Here is a 22,739-nt window from a genome sequence, read left to right on the forward strand (position 1 = left end):
CCTGGACAGGCTGGATCCAGGGCCCAAATCCAAAAAGGTGACATTTAATAAGTCCAAGTGCCGGGTCCTGCATTTTAGCCACAACAACCCCTGCAGCACTACAGGCTGGGGACAGAGTGGCTGGAGAGCAGCCAGGCAGAAAGCGACCTGCAGGGACTGATGGATAGCAGGCTGGACCTGAGGCAGCCGTGTGCCCAGGTGGCAAAGAACACTGAAGACTCCTGGCCTGGATAAGGAATGGTGTGGCCAGTAGGAGGAGGGCAGTGATTCTTCCCCTGTGCTGAGCACTGGTTAGGCAGCACCTCGAGTGCTGTGTCCTCAAGTTCTGGGCCCCGTGGGTGGGCAATAGGAAGAAATTCGTAGCAGGAAAGATTAAAGAAAGCAAAGGTAAAGTCAAGGAAATGCTGAGGGCAGTTTGGGGGTGGCTGCCAGGCAGCCCTGGCTCTGAGCAACAGCGTCTGCAGTGGGACAGGAAACTCCCAGCTGGTAGGAAAAAACTTTCTGGCTGACTGCAGAGGCCAGGACAAAGCTGAGTGGTTTCCTGGGTGTCCCCCAGCCCTTGCTGGCCCCAGGGGCTGATGGCATTTGTGCTCCCTCAAGTTCATGTCCCCACAGCAACAGCATGGCAATGCTCCTGCCTGCTGTGTGCCTTGCAAACAGGGGCTTCTGAGCCAGTGCTGCCGTGTCTGTGCCTGAAAGGATGGGGCACCTGTGTGAGCTGGGGGAGAGGCCAGGGCTGCAGAGGGGGGATGTTGTTGGCAGCTCCATGAGGATGCTCTGGGACGCTGCCCTGGGCTGACCAGTGCACTGGAGATGGATCAGCCCCTGCTCTGCTGCTCCTTCCCTTCTGCCCCAGGGCCCTTGCAGAGCCCCAGCCATGCTCTTTAACCCCACACTGCCCACGGCCAGCCTGGGACTGCTCACAGGGCTTTTCTGTGCTGAGCATTGGCCTGGCTGTGTTCTTGAGAGAGCCTGGGCAAGGAGCCTGGAGCCCCCAGGCCCTGGCCTGAGGCGTCAGCGCTGCCCCAGCGGTGCCCATGGCCTGTCCCTGCTTCAGCCCCGGCCCTGCCATCCCAGGGCTGTGCCTGGCCCCGAGAGCACTCAGGCCCTACAGCAACACCAGGGCCACCAGGGCAGCGGGGCAGGGCTATGGCAGAAGCAGCGCTGGAAACACCAAGTGTTGCTGCTGCTGGGCACAGGTGCTGTGCCAGCCCTGATCTGCCCCCAGCTCTGCACACAGACATTGCTGCTGCAGCTGCAGAGAAGGCAACAAAAGGGCATCTCTGCAGAAAACTCTACTGGGAGATCCTTTAGTTCCTTTAAATACACCAAGAAGACAGCCCCTCATTGACACAGTTTGTGGCCACAGGGAAGATGGAGAGAAAGAAAATGAGAAATGGCAAAAAAAATGACATTTCTTTGTGGACAATTTGAAAAAACTAAAGCAAACAAAACAAACTTGCACACTGAAGCCAATAGGAATGATCAAAGATGACTTTTATTAGAAATGATTTGCAGAAATTGACCAGCAATTTAACATTCCTGTAAGCATCCACTCATCAGTCTCCACACTGCAGCCTTGAGCTCCTGGTTCCTAAGGCTGTAGATGAGGGGGTTCAGTGCTGGAGGCACCACTGAGTACAGAACTGTCAGGGCCAGATCCAGGGATGGCGAGGAGATGGAGGGGGGGCTTCAGATAGGAAAATATACCAGTGCTGAGGAACAGGGAGACCACAGCAAGGTGAGGGAGGCAGGTGGAAAAAGCTTTGTGCTGTCCCTGCTCAGAGGGGATCCTCAGCACAGCCCTGAAGATATGCACATAGGAGTAAACAATGAACACAAAATAGCCGAGTCCACAACAGTCACTAACTGCAAAGAGCCCAAGTTCCCTGAGGTAGGGTTTGGAGCAGGAGAGCTTGATTATCTGTGGGATTTCACAGAAAAACTGGCCCAGGACATTGCCATAGCACAGGGGCAGGGAAAATGTATTGGATGTGTGCAACAGTGAGTAAAGAAAGGCACTGGCCCAGGCAGCTGCTGCCATGTGGGCACAAGCTCTGCTGCCCAGGAGGGTCCCATAGTGCAGGGGTTTGCAGATGGACACGTAGCAGTCATAGCACATGATGGTCAGGAGGGAAAGCTCTGATCCAAGGAAGAAGATAAGCAGAAAAACCTTTGCAGCACATCCAGTGTAGATGTTCCTGGTGTCCCAAAGGGAATTGTGCATAGCTTTGGGGACAGTGGTGCAGATGGAGCCCAGGTTGCTGAGGGCTAGGTTGAGCAGGAAGAAGAACATGGGTATGTGCAGGTGGTGGCCACAAGCTACGGCGCTGATGATGAGGCCATTGCCCAGGAAGGCAGCCAGGGAGATGCCCAGCAAGAGGCAGAAGTGCAGGAACTGCAGCTGTCGCGTGTCTGCCAATGCCAGCAGGAGGAAGTGCCTGATGGAGCTGCTGTTGGACATTTGCTGTGCCTTGGCATGGGGATCTTTAAGATAAGTATATATGGAATACTTTGGTTTGTGGAGAATTTCAAATATCCCAGCACAGCCTGCGGCCACTTTCCCCCCACTGCCTGCCCAGACTCTGCTGCCTCGAGCTGTCCCTGCCAGCAGCTGCTTCCCAGTGCCCAGGGCTGGGCCCTGCAAGTGCTGCCAGAGCCCCGCCCAGCCGTTGGGGCTCAGCTCTGCCCTGCAGACCCCTCCCAGCTCTGGCACTGCCCAGGGGCAGCTCTGGCTCTGCAGGCTCTGCTGGCAATGTCAGAGGAACCCTGAGGAGGCTGGAAAAGCGACACTGATGCTGCCTCTAAGGGGCCTTGTGCTGATTTCTGTCACTGCCAGGTTTATTAACATCTGAGAGGAAATGTTTTTATTTTTCTCAACCTGAACTGAGAGAATAATATCTATGTGCAATTTCCCATCCAGGCAACCCAGAGCAGTAGATTAAAAAAACAGGATTTTCCCTTTTATGCAGCCCCTGCCTTGCTATGCTCCCTGTATAATCTACTTGGAAATGTTCTGCAGTTAAAAGCCATGCTGGGAGCAGTCCTGAACAATGCAGCATCCTCACCACACAACGAGAAAATTCCAAGCCTTACCAGCTGTCTCCTCCCACCCAGATCTTCTCTCCAGTGCTGGAAGCAGCTGCCTGGACTGGCTGAGAGCTGTCCCTGGCAGGCAGCAGAGTCCCTGCCCCAGCACAGTGTCCTGGGCTGCAGGACCCTGCTCTGCAGGACAGCCCTGGGCACCCCTGGCTGCTCTGCACAAGAGACAATCAGAGAATGTACTCACAGGGTCTGTAGGCATAGGGATATTCCAGCTGTAGGAGATCACTCCAGGAGCTGCAGCTGCATTGTCCTGCAGCCAGAGGTTCCTGTGCCAAGGGTTGGCAGTGATTCTGCCCCAGGCACTTCTCAGCACCTTCCCAGCCCTGACTGAGTGAAGCTCTCTGTGCCTCTGTGCTGTTCCCAGGGTGGCTGCAGACAGTGCCCAAGCCCTGCTGGGCTGGCAGAAGAGCTGCTCATCAAGAGAAATGTGCTTTTGAAGCTCTACTTGGTTACCAGGAGCTGTCTCTGTGCCAGGAGCCCAGCCCATCTCATCAGCACAGACACAGCACAAGGACTTTAATGAGCCTCTGGGGCTTTGTGCTCAGGCCCTGAACATCAGTCCCTTAGAGGCAGCTGAAGAAACCTCTCCAGAACTCCAAGGCAGAATCCAACTCCAAAGTTTCTTGTACTTTTAATGGGTCCCACCGAGGGACATGACTGAGAAAGTGTCCCCAGGCCCCAGGCAGAGCAGAGAACTGGAGGCAGTGATGATAGGTGGGGACAAAGAGAAGCCAAGTCTTGGTGCCCTGGGCCACAGCAGGATCTGTGCCACCAAGGGCTGGGAGAAGACACCTTGTCCTGAGGCCCTGGGGCCTCCTGGCACAGCCCCATCCAGGCTGGGCACTGTAAGCCCCTTGTCCTGCCTTCAGCATCCCACCATAGCCCACAGCCAGTGGCCTCAAGGATTTGCTGGAAGGAATCCCTTGGGGAGCCTTGGCCAGGAATGGCTGTGGGGGCTCCTTAATGCTCCCTGCAGGGACTGCAGGTTTTTCAAAGGACATTGCGTTTGACTTTTGCCTTGGAGTCTCTGAGAGGTTTGTGCAATCCTGGCCTCCAATTATCTGCTATAATTATTCCCTGGAGAGGCTTTGTCAGTACCAACACTCAGTGGGGCTCATTAATGCTTCAGGGTACTCCAGTTATTTTAAGGTACTTGGTGTTTCCCTTTTGATGCAAACTCTGTGAGAGGTGTTGCAGTCATGGCCCCAATTATCTGCTTTAATGAGTCCCTGGAAAGCTTTGTACTGACACTCTGTGGGCCTCATTAATGCCTTGAGTTTCCCAAGGTTTTTAAGGTACTTTATGGATTTAGGAATACTTTTAGGTACTTTTAAAGTGTTTCCTTCCCACACTGAGTCTCTGAGAGGTTTTTGTACCATCCTGGCTGCCAATTCTCTCCTCCAAGTAGTCCATGAGGATCCTGTTTTGGCTATCATCCCCCTTTCTATTTTACAACAAAGATGGAATGGAAAGAATTTTGTAAGACTTTCTAAAATCATCCAAAGAAACACGGGACAATTAACAATACAACAACAACAACAACTAAGAGAATGAATAGTCCTGTTTTAGCTCGACATCATCCAGCCCTTTAGTCCCTTGGATTGGAAGAGTTTTTTGACCCAGTCTTTGTTTTCCACTTGAAGCTTCTTGAACCCTTCCTTCACTTCCTGAGTGCTCTTGTGGATTGACTTGCTCTGGCTGGAGAGGTTCATGCAACACATGCCCTCAGAGTCTACACTGCCATGCCCATGTGCCCAGAATAAAAACTCTATCGCTGTTTTGCAAGGTGGCATGTCTGATGGTCTCTATGTCTGAGAGCAGGCCACTCAATGTGAGGGAAGTAGCATTGGTTTCCTTGCTTAACAGGCACCCAACACGGTCTAATGGTCCTAAAGCTTCAGCTGCAGCCAGCCAAGGTAGTCCAAATTGGGGGTGCTTCCATCTGATACCTGGATTAAAGCTTTCAAAGCCATCTCGTTGATATCATCCAATATTTCTCTGGGGATACTTGCTGCTTGATCATCTGGTAGGCTGTGTTGTCCTTCTCCAGCTAGATGGTTGATTATCAATTGCGCCCCTGCCTCACTATTAGCATAGTCTGCTATTAATTGATTTAGTAAACACTTCGATCCACCTTCCCACAGGGTGTATTTTGTAGGTGACAACAACATGGTCATAATATATTTTAAATCATAGGGGGTTAAGGCATGTGCTGTAAAAATGTCCCTCATTAGGCCAATAAAACAAGGTACGTTCTTCCTCTTCCTATGGTCTTTAGCTACCCCACACAGATCCTTGATTTCCTTGTAAACCAATGGCTGATATCTGGAGTTCTGCCCCCTTTTTTCTAATGGGGGCAACGAGGAGCTTCAAGACTATTTGCCATTCTCCTTCCTTAACTGGAGGCATGGCCCAGGGTGGAGAGGATGATTGACAGTGGGGGCATGACCCGCTGTTATAGGGTTGGAGTCTGGAGTTTCATTCAGAGCGGAAGAGAAGGTTGTGGTAGCAGGAAGTGGAGGAGGCAAAATGGAGGGAGGATGTTCAGGCTCCCAAGCCACATTAGGGCTCCTTCCATCTTGACTCTCCAGGGCATGATGCTCTAAGACAGCATGGCCATTGTCATCTTGGACCATCGTGGAAGGTCTGAGAAAGGCATGTTTGAGGAGATGTCCCAAGTTAAGAGTGACCAACGGATTGAGTGTTCAACACATTGCTTGCTGGTGAAGGGTCTTAAGAATGGCATGGAATATGGGGAGCATGTGGGGTGCTATGGGGTCCCTTTTGATCAAAAGATTGTACAGTTTAACCCTCACTTAGTCTCAAAATTCAGTGGTATGCATTTCAACAGCAGAGGTGTCTGTAAAATTTTTAATGATCCACCTCATGATATATTTTAATTCGTTTTTTGAAAATATTCTGTCATGATCAGTGAAAATTAACTTAAAGCATCCATATGTGCTCATTTCTACTGTGGACATCTTGCTGCCCACTTTTCTTTCTCTGCCGTATGGGGAAGAGCCACCAGAACACACCAAATCAATTTTGGGACATAGGTGTGTATTGTAAAAACACAGTGGCAAAATGGGCAATAAATGTCTTGCATTTCCCCAAACCCATCTGCAATCCTACGCAGGTGAAACCATCGTTGTCCCTGCTGATCCTGGGCAAGGTCCCTTGAAGAAATTATGAATCCGCTGGGCCTGGCACAATCTCAAATCCCAGGGAGCACTGGCCTATCCATCAGCTAACCCCAGCTGATGTGACTGACACAGGGAGCCATGAATATCATGGTCCCTGTTCAGGTGCCAAATGTCACAATGAAGGTGGCGGCAACAAACCTCTCTGGTTCCCTGACTTCAGAGCGAGGGAGGTGAAAATGAAAAGGGGCAGGATCAATGGAGTTGTTTAAAAGGAACTTAAATAACAGGGGGTAAAACAATAAACATGGAGAAGTCGAGCACAGTACAAGGGACAGGATCCAAAGACCTGAGACAAAAGGGAAGCAACAACATGTACAATTGGGGTTAGAACACTCTAGAACAATAACCATATAGGGGAAACAAGAAACCAATAGGGGAATGGAACTTGGACAACTTAGCATAACAACACTAAAGGCTTATGGGGGATTTCTTAAGCTCACTCTAAGTGAAACAAATGATTCCCAGGGCTTGAAACTCACGCCCAGTTCTTCCAGGATAAAATAACTTGTGTTACATCTGGGCTAACTCCCACACAGATGCTTTGCACTGGCACCTTGGGATCATGTGGCCCAACAGAGCCACCATGATGTCCTTGGTTCCACAAGGCTCTACAGTGTCACAATGGTCCCTTGGATCCATAGTGCTCTGCAGTGTCACAATGGCCCTTTCCTTCCACTCCCAAATGTCACATTGGTCTCCATAGGAAGGAAACCATGGAGCTCCATATTTCAGGAGCTGATGAACAGCAATCACCAGAGGCCAAGGCAAGCCTGACCTCTCTGTCCTGGCAGGTTTGCTTGGAGCAATCCTTGGATATTTGAAATTATGAATACAGAGTTCTAATTTAAATCATTGGTGCCTGGAGAAGAGGGATGGGTTTTTTTTTTCATAAAAAGAAAACCACAGACTCCTTTCCAGTGTTTGGAAAATGGGTGAGTGCTGCCCCTCCAGCCAGACTTGTCTGTCCTGGCAAATTTTGTCTGGAAGCAACCCTTGGATACACAAAAATTTGGAGGTGGAATCCTAATTTTGACCATCAATGCTTGGCAAAAATGGACAGTTCTTTTTCATAAAAAGAAGAGCCCAGAGCCCCAGTGTTTCAGGGGCAGATGGGAGTGGCCTTCTACATTCCAAGGTCAGCCAGACCTTTCAGGTCACCCCTGGGAGGCCAAGGCAGCCACATCTATTTCCTGCTCCCTTGGTTCCACAGGGCCCTGCAGTGTCACAATGGTTTGCTTGCTTCCATGATGCCCTCAGGTGTCATAATGACCCCTTGATTACACAAGTCCTTAAGGATCCTAATGGTCTCCATGATTCCACAAGGCCCCACAGTGTCCTAATGGTCTATTGGTTCCATGAAGCCTCGCTGTGTCCAATGGCCCCTTGGTTCCATTGCGGCCCAGTAGTGCAACAATGATTCCCTTGGTTCCACAAATTCCCATAGTGTCACAATGGCCCCTTCCTTCCATGAGGCTCTGCAGGGTCACAATGGTCTCCATGATTCCATGGGGCCTTGCAATGTCACAATGGTTTACATGGATTCACGGTGCCCTGCAGGATCATGATGGCCCTTTAGCTCCACGAGGCCCTGAAATGCAGCAATGGCGTCTTGGTTCCACAAAGTCCTGCTGCTTGACACTGGCCTTTTGGGACCATGTGGCCCAACAGAGCCACAAAGATGTCCTTGGTTTCATGAGACCCCACAGTGTCAAAATGGTCCCTTGGACCCATGGTACTCTGCAGTGTCACAATGTCCCCTGCATTTCAGGAGACCCCAAAGTCTCACAGTGGTCTCCATGGTTCCTCAAGATCCCACAATGTCACAGTGGCCCCTTGGATCCATGGTACCCACAGTGTCACAATAATTCCATTGGTTCTACAAGTTCCTACAGTGTCACCATGGCCCTTTGGGTCCACAGCAACCTGCAGTATCACAATGGTTGCCATAGGAAGGAAACAAGTCAGCCCCAGTGGTGCAGGGGCACATGAGAGGCAATCACCAGAGGCCAAGTCTAGCCAGACTTGACTCATATGGGCAGATTTTGTCTGGGAGTAACCCTTGGATATAGAGAATTTTAGATGCAGAATCCAAATTTTCGCCATGGGCACCTAGACAAGAAAGACAGTTCTTTCCCATAGGAATAAAAGCTCAGAGCCCCAGTGCTTCACGGTCAGATGGGAAGCGGCCCTTGACATGTCAAATTCAGTGGGACCTGTTAGACAGCCTCCAGGAGGCCAAACCAGGGCAGACCTGTTCCATGTTCCATTGACTTCATGGGTCCTAACACTGTCACAATGGTCTCCTTAATTCCATGAGTTCTGGCAATGTCACAATGGCTACTTGGTTTCATGAGCCCCAACAGAGTCACAAGGGTCCATTGGGCCCACGCAGCCCCGCTGTGAAAAAATGGCTCCTTGTTTCTATTTTAAATCAATCACAATCAAACCACAGTTTGATCATTGATTCTTGCTTCCATAGGACCCATGATCTGCACAATGGTCTCCTTGATTCCATGATTCCTGGATTCCAAAGTCTCACCGTAGTCTCCTTGGACCTCCATTGTCACAACTGACCCATGATTCCATGAGGTTCCGCAGCGTCATCATGGTCGCTGTCAGAGGCTGGATGAGATCCATGTCCCAAGACACTTTGGGATGCTCGGAATGCCCGTGTGGAGCCAGGGACAGATCAGGCTTTGGTTTGTGGTAGAACAGAGCCCCACCCCTAGCCCTGGCCTGGCAGAGCTGTCAATCACACAGCAAACGCTGTTTAACCCCACTCTGATTGGCTGAGCTGTCAATCAATCACACACTAGCAGCTGGTGCTACCCTGGCTCGTATTAGACAAGCAACAGGCAGTCCCACACCAAGGGTGGGCCCATGAAGGCCCAGGGGGTTAAAAGCCAGAGCACGAGGCCAGCCCATGATCTGGATCCTGCCTTCTTCTGGGGTTTCTCTGTTAGCAATGCTGGAACCCCAGCAGCTGGTACCTAGGTGTGTGTCTTTCTATAGATCTTCTCTCTTTCTGTTCTCTATTTCTTCTCCTTCTAATCCTACTTACCTGGAACATTTTTGGTAGCTTCACATGTTAAAGGTTAAAGGATTTTAGGTTAGATGTGTGGGAATCTAGGCACAGGGAATATTTCTCTGTCTGCTCTGAGGCATGCTGACCCCCAGAGAGACACTGCCTTTGACCTTTTCCTGTGGAGAGGACTTCCAAGACTTTGAGTTAGATTAGAATTTACCAAAGTGTGAAATAGAAAATAGAGAATAGTATAGTATGTCACTTGGGTGAGAAATTTAGGTTTTGGGATTTTTAGTATGTGTAGATATGAAGCAAGATACAGGAATTGGGGCGTCATCCCTGTCTTCTTCTTCATCTACTCCATTTTTTACAGTGTTGGTGGCAGAGGGTGATTGGTCAAGGAAAGCACAGTGCAGAGGTTATGCGGACAGCCAAGGGATGAGTTATTGGTCGATAAGTAGAAATAACGTAGGTTTTAAGAGTTAATTGGATGAGACAATGTTAAAATAGCTTGAAACTGTACATTTTGGGGCCATTTTGTGGTGCTTGTCCAGTGCACTGAGCCTGGTGTGGACAGCAATGCAAAACTTTAGATAAGCTAACAATCAAGAAGAAGATGAAGACTGAACAAGTCCTATGCATCTCCTTTTACCTGGCACAGAATTGCTACAGGAGGGTTTCTCCCATCCAGGGATCCCCCAGAAGGGCCCAACATAAAACAAACATCAATAACTGATGTTATCCAAGTGGATTTTTGAGGAAACACTTGGCTGACAATGTTTGTAATAAGTTGGCTTTTTTCCATAAAATTGTTTACTGAAGGGTGTTGTCTTAATTGCCAATCATGTGAAATGTGTTGATCAAAGGAACAGTGTGGTCCACCCATAGACACGCAAGGTATAAAATAAGAGGATTGAATAAATGGGTGGCTTTCAGCCCTTAGCCTTCTGATCTGAGTCTGTGTCATGTCTGATTCAACAGTGACGTTTGGGGATCTATGGCGGCTATTGGGGATCCTTTCTGCACCTCGAGACCCAACAGGAACTTCTGTAATAAACTTTGCCTAAAGCTCGTACTGTGCCCATGACAGGAACCCCTGTGAGTGTCTGGGACATCCCAGCTCTTTGGCAGCCTGGGGACTCCTGGGATGTCACCGTGGAGCCCCAGTGAGTGCCTGTGACAGATCAGTGCCTTTGCAGCCCAAGGTCCCCTGGGATGTTGCCATTGCTGTGATTGCCTCTGGCCACAGGGCTCTTTACCATCCTCAGAAAGCCCTGGGAGGTGTCCATGGAGCCTCTGTCCCTGCCTGTGACATTCCAGCTCTGGAACAGCCTGGATATTCTTGGAAAGTCCCCATGGAACCCATCTGAAGGCCTGTGACAAATCTGATCCTTAGCAGGCAATCGTAACCAGGACCCCTGTTGCTAAGGTCTGTCTCCATGGCAACTATCACCAGGACCCTGTTGCTATGGTCAGTTTCCATGGAAACCACCACCAGCCCCCTGTTGCTATGGTCAGTCCCTTGGCAGCTCCATGAAGACCCCATGCCAGGGGTGGTTGCCATGGACACCAGCTAGGCCTGCAGCCAGAGCTCATTGCCATAGTAACCATTTGCAGCCACAACCCCAGGCTCATGAGATCCCAGAACCACAGAATTGGCTGAGATGGGAGGGACCCATCAGGGTCCTCCAGTCCAACTGCTGGCCCTGCACAGGAAGCCCCAACAATGCCAGCTTGGGCCTGGCAGTGCTGACCAAACACTGCTGCAGCTCAGAGAGCCCTGGAGCTGGGATCCTTCCCTGGGGAGTCTGGGCAGGGCCCCAGCAGCCTCTGGGCAAAAACCTTTTCCTGACATCCAACCTGAGCCTGCCCTGACTCAGCTGCAGTCGTTCCCTCCACTCCTGTCCCTGGGCACCAGAGGGAAGAGGTTCCCACAGCCCCAGCCAGGGAACCGCTCCCAAGGCTGTTGCCATGGCCACCAGGGCTGGGACCAGCTGGGATGCTCTGTTTCCAGGGGCCGGGATTCAGGAATAGGATTCCCCAATTTCCTGCTCCCGCTAAAACCGCGCTGCCCTCGCTGCCCTCCTGCCTCCCATGGAAAGCACAAAAGGCAAAGATCCCTGGTTGGGATAAGAACAATTATTGGGAACAGCAAGGAGATAAGGAAAAAACTGAACAGAAACAATATGGATAACAGAAGGGATAAATAAAACTGTTTACAGGGAAAACTAAAACACAACTCTCTGGCTCTTCCCAGCAACATATTTCTACTGCCTGGAAAGGACACCCTTCTTCTCAGCAAGAGAGTCCCTTTGCTGTCCCTGGAAATGACCTGAGGTGGGAGTGAATGTAATGAGAGGGTCATGGCCAGACCCTCATGTTTTTCAATGCCACATCATGTCATTGGGAGGGGCAGGACAAGGGACAGCTGTCTTCCCAGCATGGATCACAGAGAAAATAGATCCCCAGGGCTCTTCCCAACATGGGACCTCCAATGGGGAAAGAAGCTGGGGCTGGGCATGAAGCTCTTCCTGCAGTTGGGACACTTGCAGAATTTCCCTTACTGCTGACTCCATTGGTGTCTGGTCAAGTCCAAGCTCATGGAGAAGCTCTTCCCATGATGTGGAGGACTCGTAGGGCCTCTTCCTAGTGTGGATATGCCTGTGGGTGATGAGGATGGATTTTTTCTTGAAGCCCTTCCCACTGTCAGGGCAGCGGAAAGGCCTCTCCTGGATGTGACTCCACTCATGCAGGCAGAGATTTGTGCTGGTCTGAAACCTCTTCCCACAGGTGGAGCACTCGTAGGGCCTCTCCCCTGTGTGGATGTTCCGGTGGATGATCAGGTGGGAGTTGTGCTTAAAGCCCTTCCCACACTCAGGGCAGCAGAAGGGCCTCTCCTCGGTGTGAATCCGCTGGTGGCGGAGGTAATTGGAGCTAGTCTGAAACCTCTTCTGACACTTGGGACACTTGTAAGGCCTCTCCTCAGTGTGGATGCGTTGGTGGGTGATGAGGTGGGAGCTGAAGATGAAGCCCTTCCCACACTCCCCACACTTGTAGGACGATTCCCCAGTGTGGATCATCTGGTGCTGGATCAGGGTGCTGGTCTGCCTGAAGCTCTTCCCACATTCCCAGCAGCTGTAGTGCCTCTTCCCATCATGAAGCTGCTCATTCACCACCAGTTCCGTGCTCTGGCTGAAGCTCTATCCACCTTTCTGGCTCAGGGTGGGTCTTTCTTCCTCAGAGCACCCTGGGCTGGGTTTAGAGCCCCTCCTCCTGAGAGATCTCTGGGACTTTTCCTCTCCATTGGATTCCTGTGCACTAGAGATGCTCAAAAAGGCCTCTTCCATGATGTTCTGCCTTGGAGATTTTTCCTCCCTGGTCTCCATTTTCACCTTTTTTTTCAGGGAAAGGAAGGATAAGAAGCGGATGGGATGTGCCTCCCTGCCAGAGGGAAGGGGAAGGAGATCCCCCCAGAGCATCCCCAGCAGGACAGGGTTGGCAGCAGGGTTGTCCTGCAGCCGGGGGCCATTCTGGGCTGGGAGGTGGAGCAGGAGAGAGGGGGAAAGGGGTACTGACTTCCTCCTCACCTGCTCGATTATCCCAGGGCTCCTTCCTCTTCCTTGCAGCCTCCTCCTCCATCCAATCAAGGTTTGGGAATAGGAAATCCTGTTCTGGGAAGAAAACAAAGAGTGCGTGTCACAGACATCTTTTGTGAAAAATCCTTTCTTTAGGATTTTTCCCCCTTCTGAGAAGCAGTGGCCTCAGCAACAAAATGTATACAATGGTTATCTGCTGCTGTGGAATGGAACAGGTGGATCCGTGATTGGTCTCAGGTGGATGTTTGGATTTACTGACCACTCATGGCAGAGCTGGGTCTCACTCTCTGCTGAGACACAGACCGTTGTTATTCATTCTTTTCTATTCTTAGCATAGCTAGCCTTCTGAGAATATTTCTCTATTCTTTTTAGTATAGTCATAATGTAATATATATCATAAAATAAAAAATCAAGCCTTCTGAACATGGATTCAGCATTCTCGCCTCTCTCTTCATCCTGCAACCCTTGTAACCACTGCAACAGGTGTGCACATTGTCTTTTGTTCCGGGGCCTGTGCTGGTTTGGGAGATGGAGGAGGAGAGAGGGGGAATTGGGCACTTACTTCCTCCTCACCTGCCTGGGTATCCCAGGGCTTCTTCCTCTTCTTCACAGCCTCCTCCTCCATCCAATCAAGGTTTGGGAATGGGAAATCCTGTTCTGGGAAGAAAACGAAAGGTGTGCATATTGTCTTTTGTTCTGGTTTAAAGGAAAACGGGGGGAGAGTCTAAGTCAGAATTACAATTTAATAAGAAAATGAAGATCAAGGCAATGATACAGAAACACTGCCGTAAACTGACAGAGTCAGGATATAACCTGACACCCTGTTGGTCAGGTTAGTGGCAGCAGTCACATTAAATGGTGGCTGCAGTCCTGTTGGAGTGATGAAGGTGATTCTGTCAAAGCAGTGATCCTGTAGAAGGGTCTGGTCTTCTTCTGAAGGTCCAGTGGTGGTTATGGAGCTCTTGTCCTCTGGGAATCCAGTAAGCAAGCTGCTCCTGGTGTTAAAAGCCTCAGCTTATATCCAGGTAGGAATGCTTGGTTCCTCCACCTGGGTGGAGCATCTCACAATGGGATGATGTAGTTTTATCAGTCTTGCAGTGATACTCAATGGCCCATTCACAGAAGATACCTCCCCTGGAGGGGGTTATAAGGGGTGAGTCATGGAAGAGATAAAGAACACTGCCCTGCCTGTTTATAGCAGTTGATGAAGATAGTGATTGAAAACATGCATTTGGTTACATCTTGCATTGCAACCTGAAACAGTGGGGTAATCCGTGCTTGAGGGGGTGAACACCACCCCCCTTACCCAAACTGGCTCAGCTGTAAAACCCCCACCCCAGGAAGGCCACACACACAGGGGACAATGTCACACTTGCTCTCCCCCAGGGGAGGTCTCTGTCCCTGTCACTCCCTTGCTCTCTCCCCTTTTTCTTTTCCTCTCTCTCTCTCTACCTCACATTCACTGTTCAATAAAATCCACTTTGGATTTGGTCTTGTTAGCACCTTAATTGGGGCAGAGGCATCTCTCTGACAATTAGCATAACCAGACTGTGACATTATTTTGGCACAGCGAGTTCAGGCTCTGTTTTCTGACCCAAGTGCCTTTGACAACAGCATGGTTCACTCCACTCAGGAGGTTGTGCTTTTTTCTCGAAGAACTCTTGGAAGCTTGGACACAGTCCCTCCTTCCTCCTGGGGAACTTATGGGAGAAATGATGAAGAAAATGGCTGTTGTGGGTGGCTAGTGAAAAAGAAAATATTTTGTTGTCCTTCCTTGAAAAGTTTGTTAAAATCACTGGAGGAGTGGGAGCGTGATGTCAGCGTGACTGATAAAGTTCATTTACTCCAAGATGAGGAACACATGGCTGCTCCAAGTCCTGCAAGAAGCCCAGCTCAAGTAGCCATATTCCCAAATAACTCCAGCTAGGGGTCTCCAGGAGTATTCTTTTGGAGAGTGTTAGGAGCTGGCAGGTCCCAGACTCGAGCCCCGGATATCTCCGGGCTCCCTAAGAGGAGCTTTTTCGGGAGGAGAGGAGCCGCAATCGCCCCTCGGGAAGGTCCTAGGGGGTCCACGTGGGCGGTACATTGGCTTTGGGGATCCCCATGAGAGCCGGGGCTGTGGAACGGGGGACCCCCGGGGCGGGGAGAGGGGAAGGGGCAATACTGGAGCTGGGGGACCCCCAGCAGCCCGGAGATGAGGCGGGGACGGGACCCCCTGACCCTGACAGGGGTGTGTCCTGGGGTGACTTCATGATGCTCGTACCCCATCAGTCTGTTTAGCCCAGAAATGAGTTCTGCACCTTTAAGGCTGGTTCTGAGAGTGATGGGAAGGTGGAAGAACTTGCAGTTTGTTTTCATACATTGCACTCACTCCTCCACATTACAGGTCTTAGACAGACAGGAGGGACAGACAGACAGCAGGACAGAGCTCCCCTTTGCTTTTAGTCAGTTTTTAGCTCTCTGACGCAAAGTTCCCCCAACTGTGGTTTTGCTTTTTCTTTGGAGCTGTTTAAACCTACTCTGGACTGAACACCCAGAACACCACAGGCAACTCACACCTGTGGCCCACCTGGCTGAGCCTGGGCTGCAGCATTTCCAGCTCTGGAGGGACTGATAAGAGACTGATAAGAAACTGAAAAGAGACTGGTAAGAGACTGAGTGAGCTGACCTACAGCCCAAGGAGGGACTTTCGGAGTTTGTCATCTCTTTTGGAGCAGCAGGAGGTTTTATTGCTTAATATTGTTCGATATTTGTGCTGGAGAATGCTTTGCCTATTAAATAAAGTTTTTTACACTTCTCTTCAAGGAAATATTTTCCCAAACTGGCTGAGGGTGGGGCTGCTGAATCTGCATTCAAGAGGAAACTCCTTTTGGAGGTTTTCAAACAAATTTGCCCTGAACCAGGACAGGATGGTGGAAAGAAGGGGGAACCCCAAGTGGCTGGATTGAGGGGAGGCTGGAGAGGGGGACCCTGGGACTCCAGAATCCCTAAGCAGGACCCTGGAGAGGAGGGATCCCCAGGACCCACGGGATCCCCAGCAGCCCTGAGATGGGGGACCATCAGAACCCCAGAGGGATGAGACAGGACACGGGACACTCCTGGTGGCTTTTTTTCAGTCACTCTTGATATCCGGACATCAGTTGACTTCTAGAGATAGACTTGGGTGGGAGGAATCCCCAACCTAAGGCATTCACAACTTTTTTTCCCCAAACCAGGATTTTCCCCAAACCATCCTGCAGTGACATCCCCCCTGTCCTGCTCTGGGTGAGCTCAGACCCAAACCTGACCCTGATCTTGATCTTAATCTCACTCCATGTTTAGACACACTCACAGTTCTGTATTTAATCCCATCTCAGTCCCAGACTCACCTAATCCCAGATCCAATCCCAACCCCAGCCCTAAAGCTAAACCCATATCTAGGCTCAATCCCAATCCCAGCTCTAATGCAAATTTCCTACCTCCAAACTCAGCCCCAATTCCAGCCCCTTCCTAAATTTTCAGCCCCAAACCAAATCCCAGGTTCAGCCCTTCTGGGGGTTTGGGGGTGTCTCTGTCCCTCTGACCCCGATGATGTTTGGGTGGGGTCACAGCAGGGCTGAGAGGGACAGAGACCCCCCCGCCCTCCCCAGGTGTGAGAAGGTCAGAGAGCCTCCCCAGCCCCGAGCACCCTCAGCTGTGAGAGGGACACAGAGGCCCTGGTCCCCAGCCCTGCACAGGCCTTGCCTGAGACCAGAGGGATGGAGATCCCCCAAGTATCCCCTGGGCTGAGAGGGACAGAGACCCCCGAGCATTCTCTGGGCTGAGAGGGACAGAGACTGCCCTGAGAACTCCCTGGCACAGGGGTGAGAGGGATGGAGACCCCCGGGCATTCCCTGGGGTGAGAACAATGGAGACCCCCCTGGGGAATGGCCTGGGGTGACAGGGACAGGGACAAAACCCCCAAACCCCTCTCAAGCAACCCCCAGTGCGAGAGGCACAGAGACCCCTCGAGCATTCCCTGGGCACTGGACAAACTAAAGTTGGCAGAAGTCAAACTTGACTCTGCATAAAATACTTGGATGAATATTTGATTTTTACACAAGAAACTTGTGATGAAAATGCAAACAAAACCCAAACATGAATAAACTGACAATCCAAGCAATTCTGTGGCAATTCCAAGTTTCATTGGTTTCTGCACAGCTCCAGCACAGATGCTGGCAGGTTCAGATAAAAGAAAAGTGGAAATTCGGCCACATACAGATTATTAAAAGGAAGGGGAAACTCTGTGTAGCTGTCACAAAGGTGACAGGGATGAAGAGAAAAATTATTCTCACATTTGGCATAGCCCCCAAGCCTGGGAATTAGGAAGTTATTTGGCAATTTAGCTACTTGAGCTGGGCTTCTTTTGGGACTTTTAGCAGCCTTGTGTTCCTCACTGTGGGATGAATGAACTTGTCAGTCTCGCTGGTAACATTTGCTCCCTTTCCTCCAGGGATTTTAACAAACTTTTCAAAGAAGGACAACAAAATATTTTCTTTAAAGACAACAGCCATTTTCTTCATCAGCTCTCCCATAAGTTGCTCAGAGGAAGCTGCGTCCAAATTTCCAAGAGTACCTCCAGACAGAACCACAACCTCCTCAGAGGAGGGAACCATGCTGTTGTCAAAGACACCTGGGGTCAGAGAACAGTGCCTAAACTCACTGTGCCAAAATATTGGTTAAGAAAACTTTTAGAGAGTTGCCTATGCACCAATTAAGGTGCTAACAAGACCAAATCCATGGTGGATTTTATTGAACAGTGAATGTGAGGTAGAGAGAGAGAGAGGAAAAGAAAGAGAAAAGGGGAGAGAGCAAGGGAGTGACAGGGACAGAGACCTCCCCTGGGGGAGAGCAAGTGTGACATTGTCCCCTGTATTTGTGTGGCCTTCCTGGGGTGGGGGTTTTACAGCTGAGCCAGTTTGGGTAAGGGGGGTGGTGTTCACCCCCTCAAGCACGGATTACCCCCCTGTTTCAGGTTGCAATGCCAGATGTAACCAAATGCATGTTTTCAATCCCCATCTTCATCAACTGCTATAAACAGGCAGGGCAGTGTTCTTTATCTCTTCCATGACTCACCCCTTATAACCCCCTCCAGGGGAGATATCTTCTGTGAATGGGCCATTGAGTATCATTGCAAGACTGATAAAATTCCATCATCCCATTGTGAGATGCTCCGCCCAGGTGGAGGAACCAAGCATTCCTACCTGGATATAAGCTGAGGCTTTTAACACCAGGAGCAGCCTGGCTACTGGATTCCCAGAGGACAAGAGCTCCATAACCACCACTGGACCTTCAGAAGAAGTCCAGACCCTTCTACAGGATCACTGCTTTGACAGAATCACCTTCATCTCTCCAACAGGACTGCAGCCACCATTTAATGTGACTGCTGCCACCACCCTGACCAACAGGGTGTCAGGTTATATCCTGACTCTGTCAGTTTAAGTCAGTGTTTCTGTATCATTGCCTTGATCTTCATTTTCTTATTAAATTGTAATTCTGGCTTAGACCCTCCCCCAGTTTTTCCTTTAAACCAGTACAAAAGACATTGAACTCAACCCTTGTTTTTTTCCCAAACCAGGATTTCCCATTCCCAAACCTTGATTGGATGGAGGAGGAGGCTGAGAGGAACAGGAAGGAGCCCTGGAAAACTCAGGCAGGTGAGGAGGAATTCAGTGCCCTTTTCCCCCTTTCTCCTCCTCCATCTCCCAGCCCAGCATGGCCCCTGGGTGAAGGAAAACCCTGCTGGCAACGCCGTCCTGACAAGGATGCACTGGGTATTGGAATATGAATCCCAATATTACCAGTTAGATTGTGCCTGGGCCAGCCTGACCCTTGCTGCTGGGCCAAAGGCAGCAACTGCAGTGTATCACCCCAGAGATATCTTGGCTTGCTGGAGATTGCAGCTGGGCACTGAACAAGTCCAGGCTTGTTAGGAGCCCCGTTTACCTCAGGAGGAGAGCTTCAGGCAATGGTGAAGAGAAAAAGGATGGATTTTGCTGGAGGGTTATATCCAGAGGTTTATTCCATGGTTACAGAGGTCTGAACGTGAGCAACTGCTCCAACAGAATCCTGGCCGCATGGTCTGATTTACCTTTTAAGCTCAGGGACAGGGGGAGGGGAGGTACAGGTGAGCCACCAACCAGGTGAGAGGAGCAGGGTCTCAGGGGAAGATGACACCCAGACAGGCCAATGACCCCCAGGCCTGAGGGGCATCCTTTGAACTTGACCAACCACATGACGCCTTGCTGGAATGTTAAGCCTGATTGACAGGACTCACTCAGCATGGGGGCAAGGGGGAAGGGAGAGAGGTATAGGCACACCTGGGGAAGGAAGTTTACAACACACTGCAACACTGGGGGAATCTCCTTCCCTGTGGCATAGAGGTAAACCCCATCCTTTCCTTGTCCTTCTTCCCCCAGGGAAGGAGATGAGGAAGGAGTCCAGGGCGGAAAAATCTCCTTGGCAGACCCTTGTGGAAGAGGCTGTTTTGAGCAACTCTAGTGCACAGGAATCCAATTGGGAGGAAAAGCCCCAGAGATCCTGCAGGAGGAGGGGCTGCTAACCCAGCCCAGGGTGCTCTGAGGAGGAAAGACCCACCCTGAGCCTGGAAGGTGGACAGAGCTTAAGCCAGAGCTCGGAGCTGGTGGCCCATGAGCAGCTTCATGGTGGGGAGAAGCCCCACAGGTGCTTGGAGTGTGGGAAGAGCTTCAGGCAGAGCAGCACCCTGATCAGCCACCAGATGATGCACACTGGGGAATGGCCCTACGAGTGTGGGGAATGTGGGAAGCGCTTCAGCTACTGATCCAACCTAGCGACCCATCAACTCATCCACACCGAGGAGAGGCCTTACAAGTTTCTCGAGTGTCGGAAGAGCTTTCAGACCAGCTCCGATCTCTACAAGCACCAGCAGATTCACTCCGAGGAGAGGCCCTTCTGCAGCCCTGTCTGTGGGAAGGGCTTCAAGGTCAATTCCATCCTCATCAGGCACCAGCGCATCCACACTGGGGAAAGGCCCTACGAGTTCTCCACATCATGGGAAGACCTTCTCGCAGAGCTCTCACCTGATCAGACACCATTGGTGTCACCAGTAAGGGAAGTTCTGCGAGTGCCCCAACTGCAGGAAGAGCTTCATGCCCAGCTCCAGCTTCATCCCCCATTGGAGGTCCCATGTTGGGGAGAGCCTGGGGGATCTATTTTCTCTGTGATCCATGCTGGGAAGACAGCTGTCCCTTGTCCTGCCCCTGACAATGACCTGATGTGGCATTGAAAAACATGAGGGTCTGGCCATGGCCCTCTCATTACATTCGTTCCTACCTCAGGTCATTGCCAGGTGCATGAAAGACATTCTCTCCCTGAGGAGAAGGGTGACATTTCCATGCAGGAGGAAATATGTTGCTGGGAAGAGCCAGGAAGTTCTGTTGTAGTTTTCCCAGTAAATCCTTTTTCTTATCTTGTCTGTTATCAATGTTGTTTCTGTTCCATTTGTTACTTATCTCATTGCTGTTCCCAATAAATTGTTCTTATCCCAACCAGGGATCTTTGCCTTTTGTGCTTTCCATGGGTGGCAGGAGGGCAGCGAGGGCAGCGCAGTTTTAGCGGGAGCAGGAAATTGGGGAATCCTATTCCTGAATCCCGGCCCCTGGAAACAGAGCATCCCAGCTGGTCCCAGCCCTGGTGGCCATGGCAACAGCCTTGGGAGCGGGTCCCTGGCTGGGGCTGTGGGAACCTCTTCCCTCTGGTGCCCAGGGACAGGAGTGGAGGGAATGACTGCAGCTGAGTCAGGGCAGGCTCAGGTTGGATGTCAGGAAAAGGTTTTTGCCCAGAGGCTGCTGGGGCCCTGCCCAGACTCCCCAGGAAAGGATCCCAGCTCCAGGGCTCTCTGAGCTGCAGCAGTGTTTGGTCAGCACTGCCAGGCCCAAGCTGGCATTGTTGGGGTGTCCTGTGCAGGGCCAGCAGTTGGACTGGAGGACCCTGATGGGTCCCTCCCATCTCAGCCAATTCTGTGGTTCTGGGATCTCATGAGCCTGGGGTTGTGGCTGCAAATGGTTACTATGGCAATGAGCTCTGGCTGCAGACCTAGCTGGTGTCCGTGGCAACCACCCCTGGCATGGGGTCTCCATGGAGCTGCCAAGGGACTGACCATAGCAACAGGGGGCTGGTGGTGGTTTCCATGGAAACTGACCATAGCAACAGGGTCCTGGTGATGGTTGCCTGCTAAGGATCAGATTTGTCACAGGCCCTCAGAGGGGTTTCATGGGAACTTTCCAAGAATCTCCAGGCTGTTCCAGATCTGCATTGTTACACCCAGAGACCTCCATGGAGACCTCCCAGGGCTTTCTGGGATGGTAATGAGCTGTGTGGTCAGAGGCAGTCACAGCCATTGCATGGTGACATCCCAGGAGACTTTGTACTGCAAAGGCACCCAAGTGTTTCAAAGGCAAATGAGAGGTTTCCCCTGGGTGGCCAAGGCAGCCAGAGCTGTTTCTCCTGGCAGATTTAGCCTGGGAACAATCTCTGCACATATTGAAATTTGGAGGAGGAATCCCAATTTTGTCTACGGGCCTGTGAGAGTCTGTCCGAATTTTCCCTCATCTGCCTCACAATCGTCCTTGGGAGACCACTGGAGAGAAGACCCCCCCTGTCTAGAATCTCTGGCTCTGAAGGAGAAGAGTCACATGCCACGGGCCCTGAGACCTGAAAGCTCAGTGTTAAGCTATTATTTTCACAAGTGTGTTTGCAGTATGTTAAGAAAGGGGCACCGTGCCCCGTTTGCAACACTAGCAGCTTTGGAAGCTGTCCCACCTCTCGGCCTGGGTGGACTTCTCCTGAATTTCAGGTGGTCTCCCACAGAAAACCCTCACCTGTTTTACAACCACCATGACAGACAGACTGAGGTGTAAGAAGCTTCTCCACCAAGGACTGAGACATGAAACTCCTAAAAGGCCCCTCTGCTCCTTCCAAGGACTGGGACTGAAACCCCCAGCCCGGGGGAGGTGTGTGGGGGAGGCAAGCTGACTGAAGCGAAATGTTTGCCTGCAAGTTGTGACCACTGGAGCAAGAAAACAATGGCTCTCGCTTACTGCTGAGATCATAGACTACCTGTTACATCTGTTCCCTATTGTATTTGTTTCCCCCCCCCCTCACAATTTTCAGTAATAAAAACCTCTGAGTTAGCTAGAGCCTTTGAGATCTCTCCAGAGTAGCAGGCGGACCCTCGACTGGACTGGACCAAAGGACTTCGTCTCTGCATTGGTTGCTATATCCCCTCTCCCTCCCTCTCTCTCTCCTCTCTCTTTCTCTATCTTTTTTCTCTCCCTTAATCCCTCTATCGCATTTTTGCTGTGGTTATTTCAATAAAACTGCATTTTATTTGATTATCACTGCAAACCCCCTTGTACTGTGTTGGTTTTGCACTCTGAGATCATTCCTACGAACCATCAGGTCATCTGTTCACTAGGATGGATCCTGACAGGACCTCTGAAGGAGAAGGACAGTTTTGTCACAGGCACTCATTGGGACTCCAAAGGGACATCCCAGGAGTCCCCAGCGTGCCAAAGGGCCAGGATGTCCCAGACACTCACAGGGGTTCCTGTCATGGGCACAGTGGGACCTTCAGGCAAAGTTTATTAGAGAAGCTGCTGTTGGGTCCCAAGGTGCAGAAAGGATCCCCAATAGCCCTCATAAATGTCACCATGGAGTCAGAGATGACACGGACTCAGATCAGAAGGCTAAGGGCCAAAAGACACCCGTTTATTCAATCCTCTTATTTTATACCTTGGTTTCCTACAGGTG

General features: G+C 50.9%; 1 protein-coding gene across 1 annotated transcript in view; it reads left to right on the plus strand.

The window, feature by feature from the left end:
* The window catches only part of LOC132084891 (zinc finger protein 11-like), a 479,917-nt gene extending 459,546 nt beyond the window's left edge, over positions 1-20,371 (plus strand). Inside the window, 2 exon segments of the mRNA XM_059490170.1 lie at positions 19,559-20,034; positions 20,267-20,371. Of these exon segments, the coding sequence (XP_059346153.1) occupies positions 19,559-20,034; positions 20,267-20,371 (581 nt within the window).
* The last annotated feature ends 2,368 nt before the right edge of the window (positions 20,372-22,739 follow it).

The sequence above is a fragment of the Ammospiza nelsoni genome, chromosome 28, assembly GCF_027579445.1.
Source record: "Ammospiza nelsoni isolate bAmmNel1 chromosome 28, bAmmNel1.pri, whole genome shotgun sequence".
Lineage (NCBI taxonomy): Eukaryota > Metazoa > Chordata > Aves > Passeriformes > Passerellidae > Ammospiza > Ammospiza nelsoni.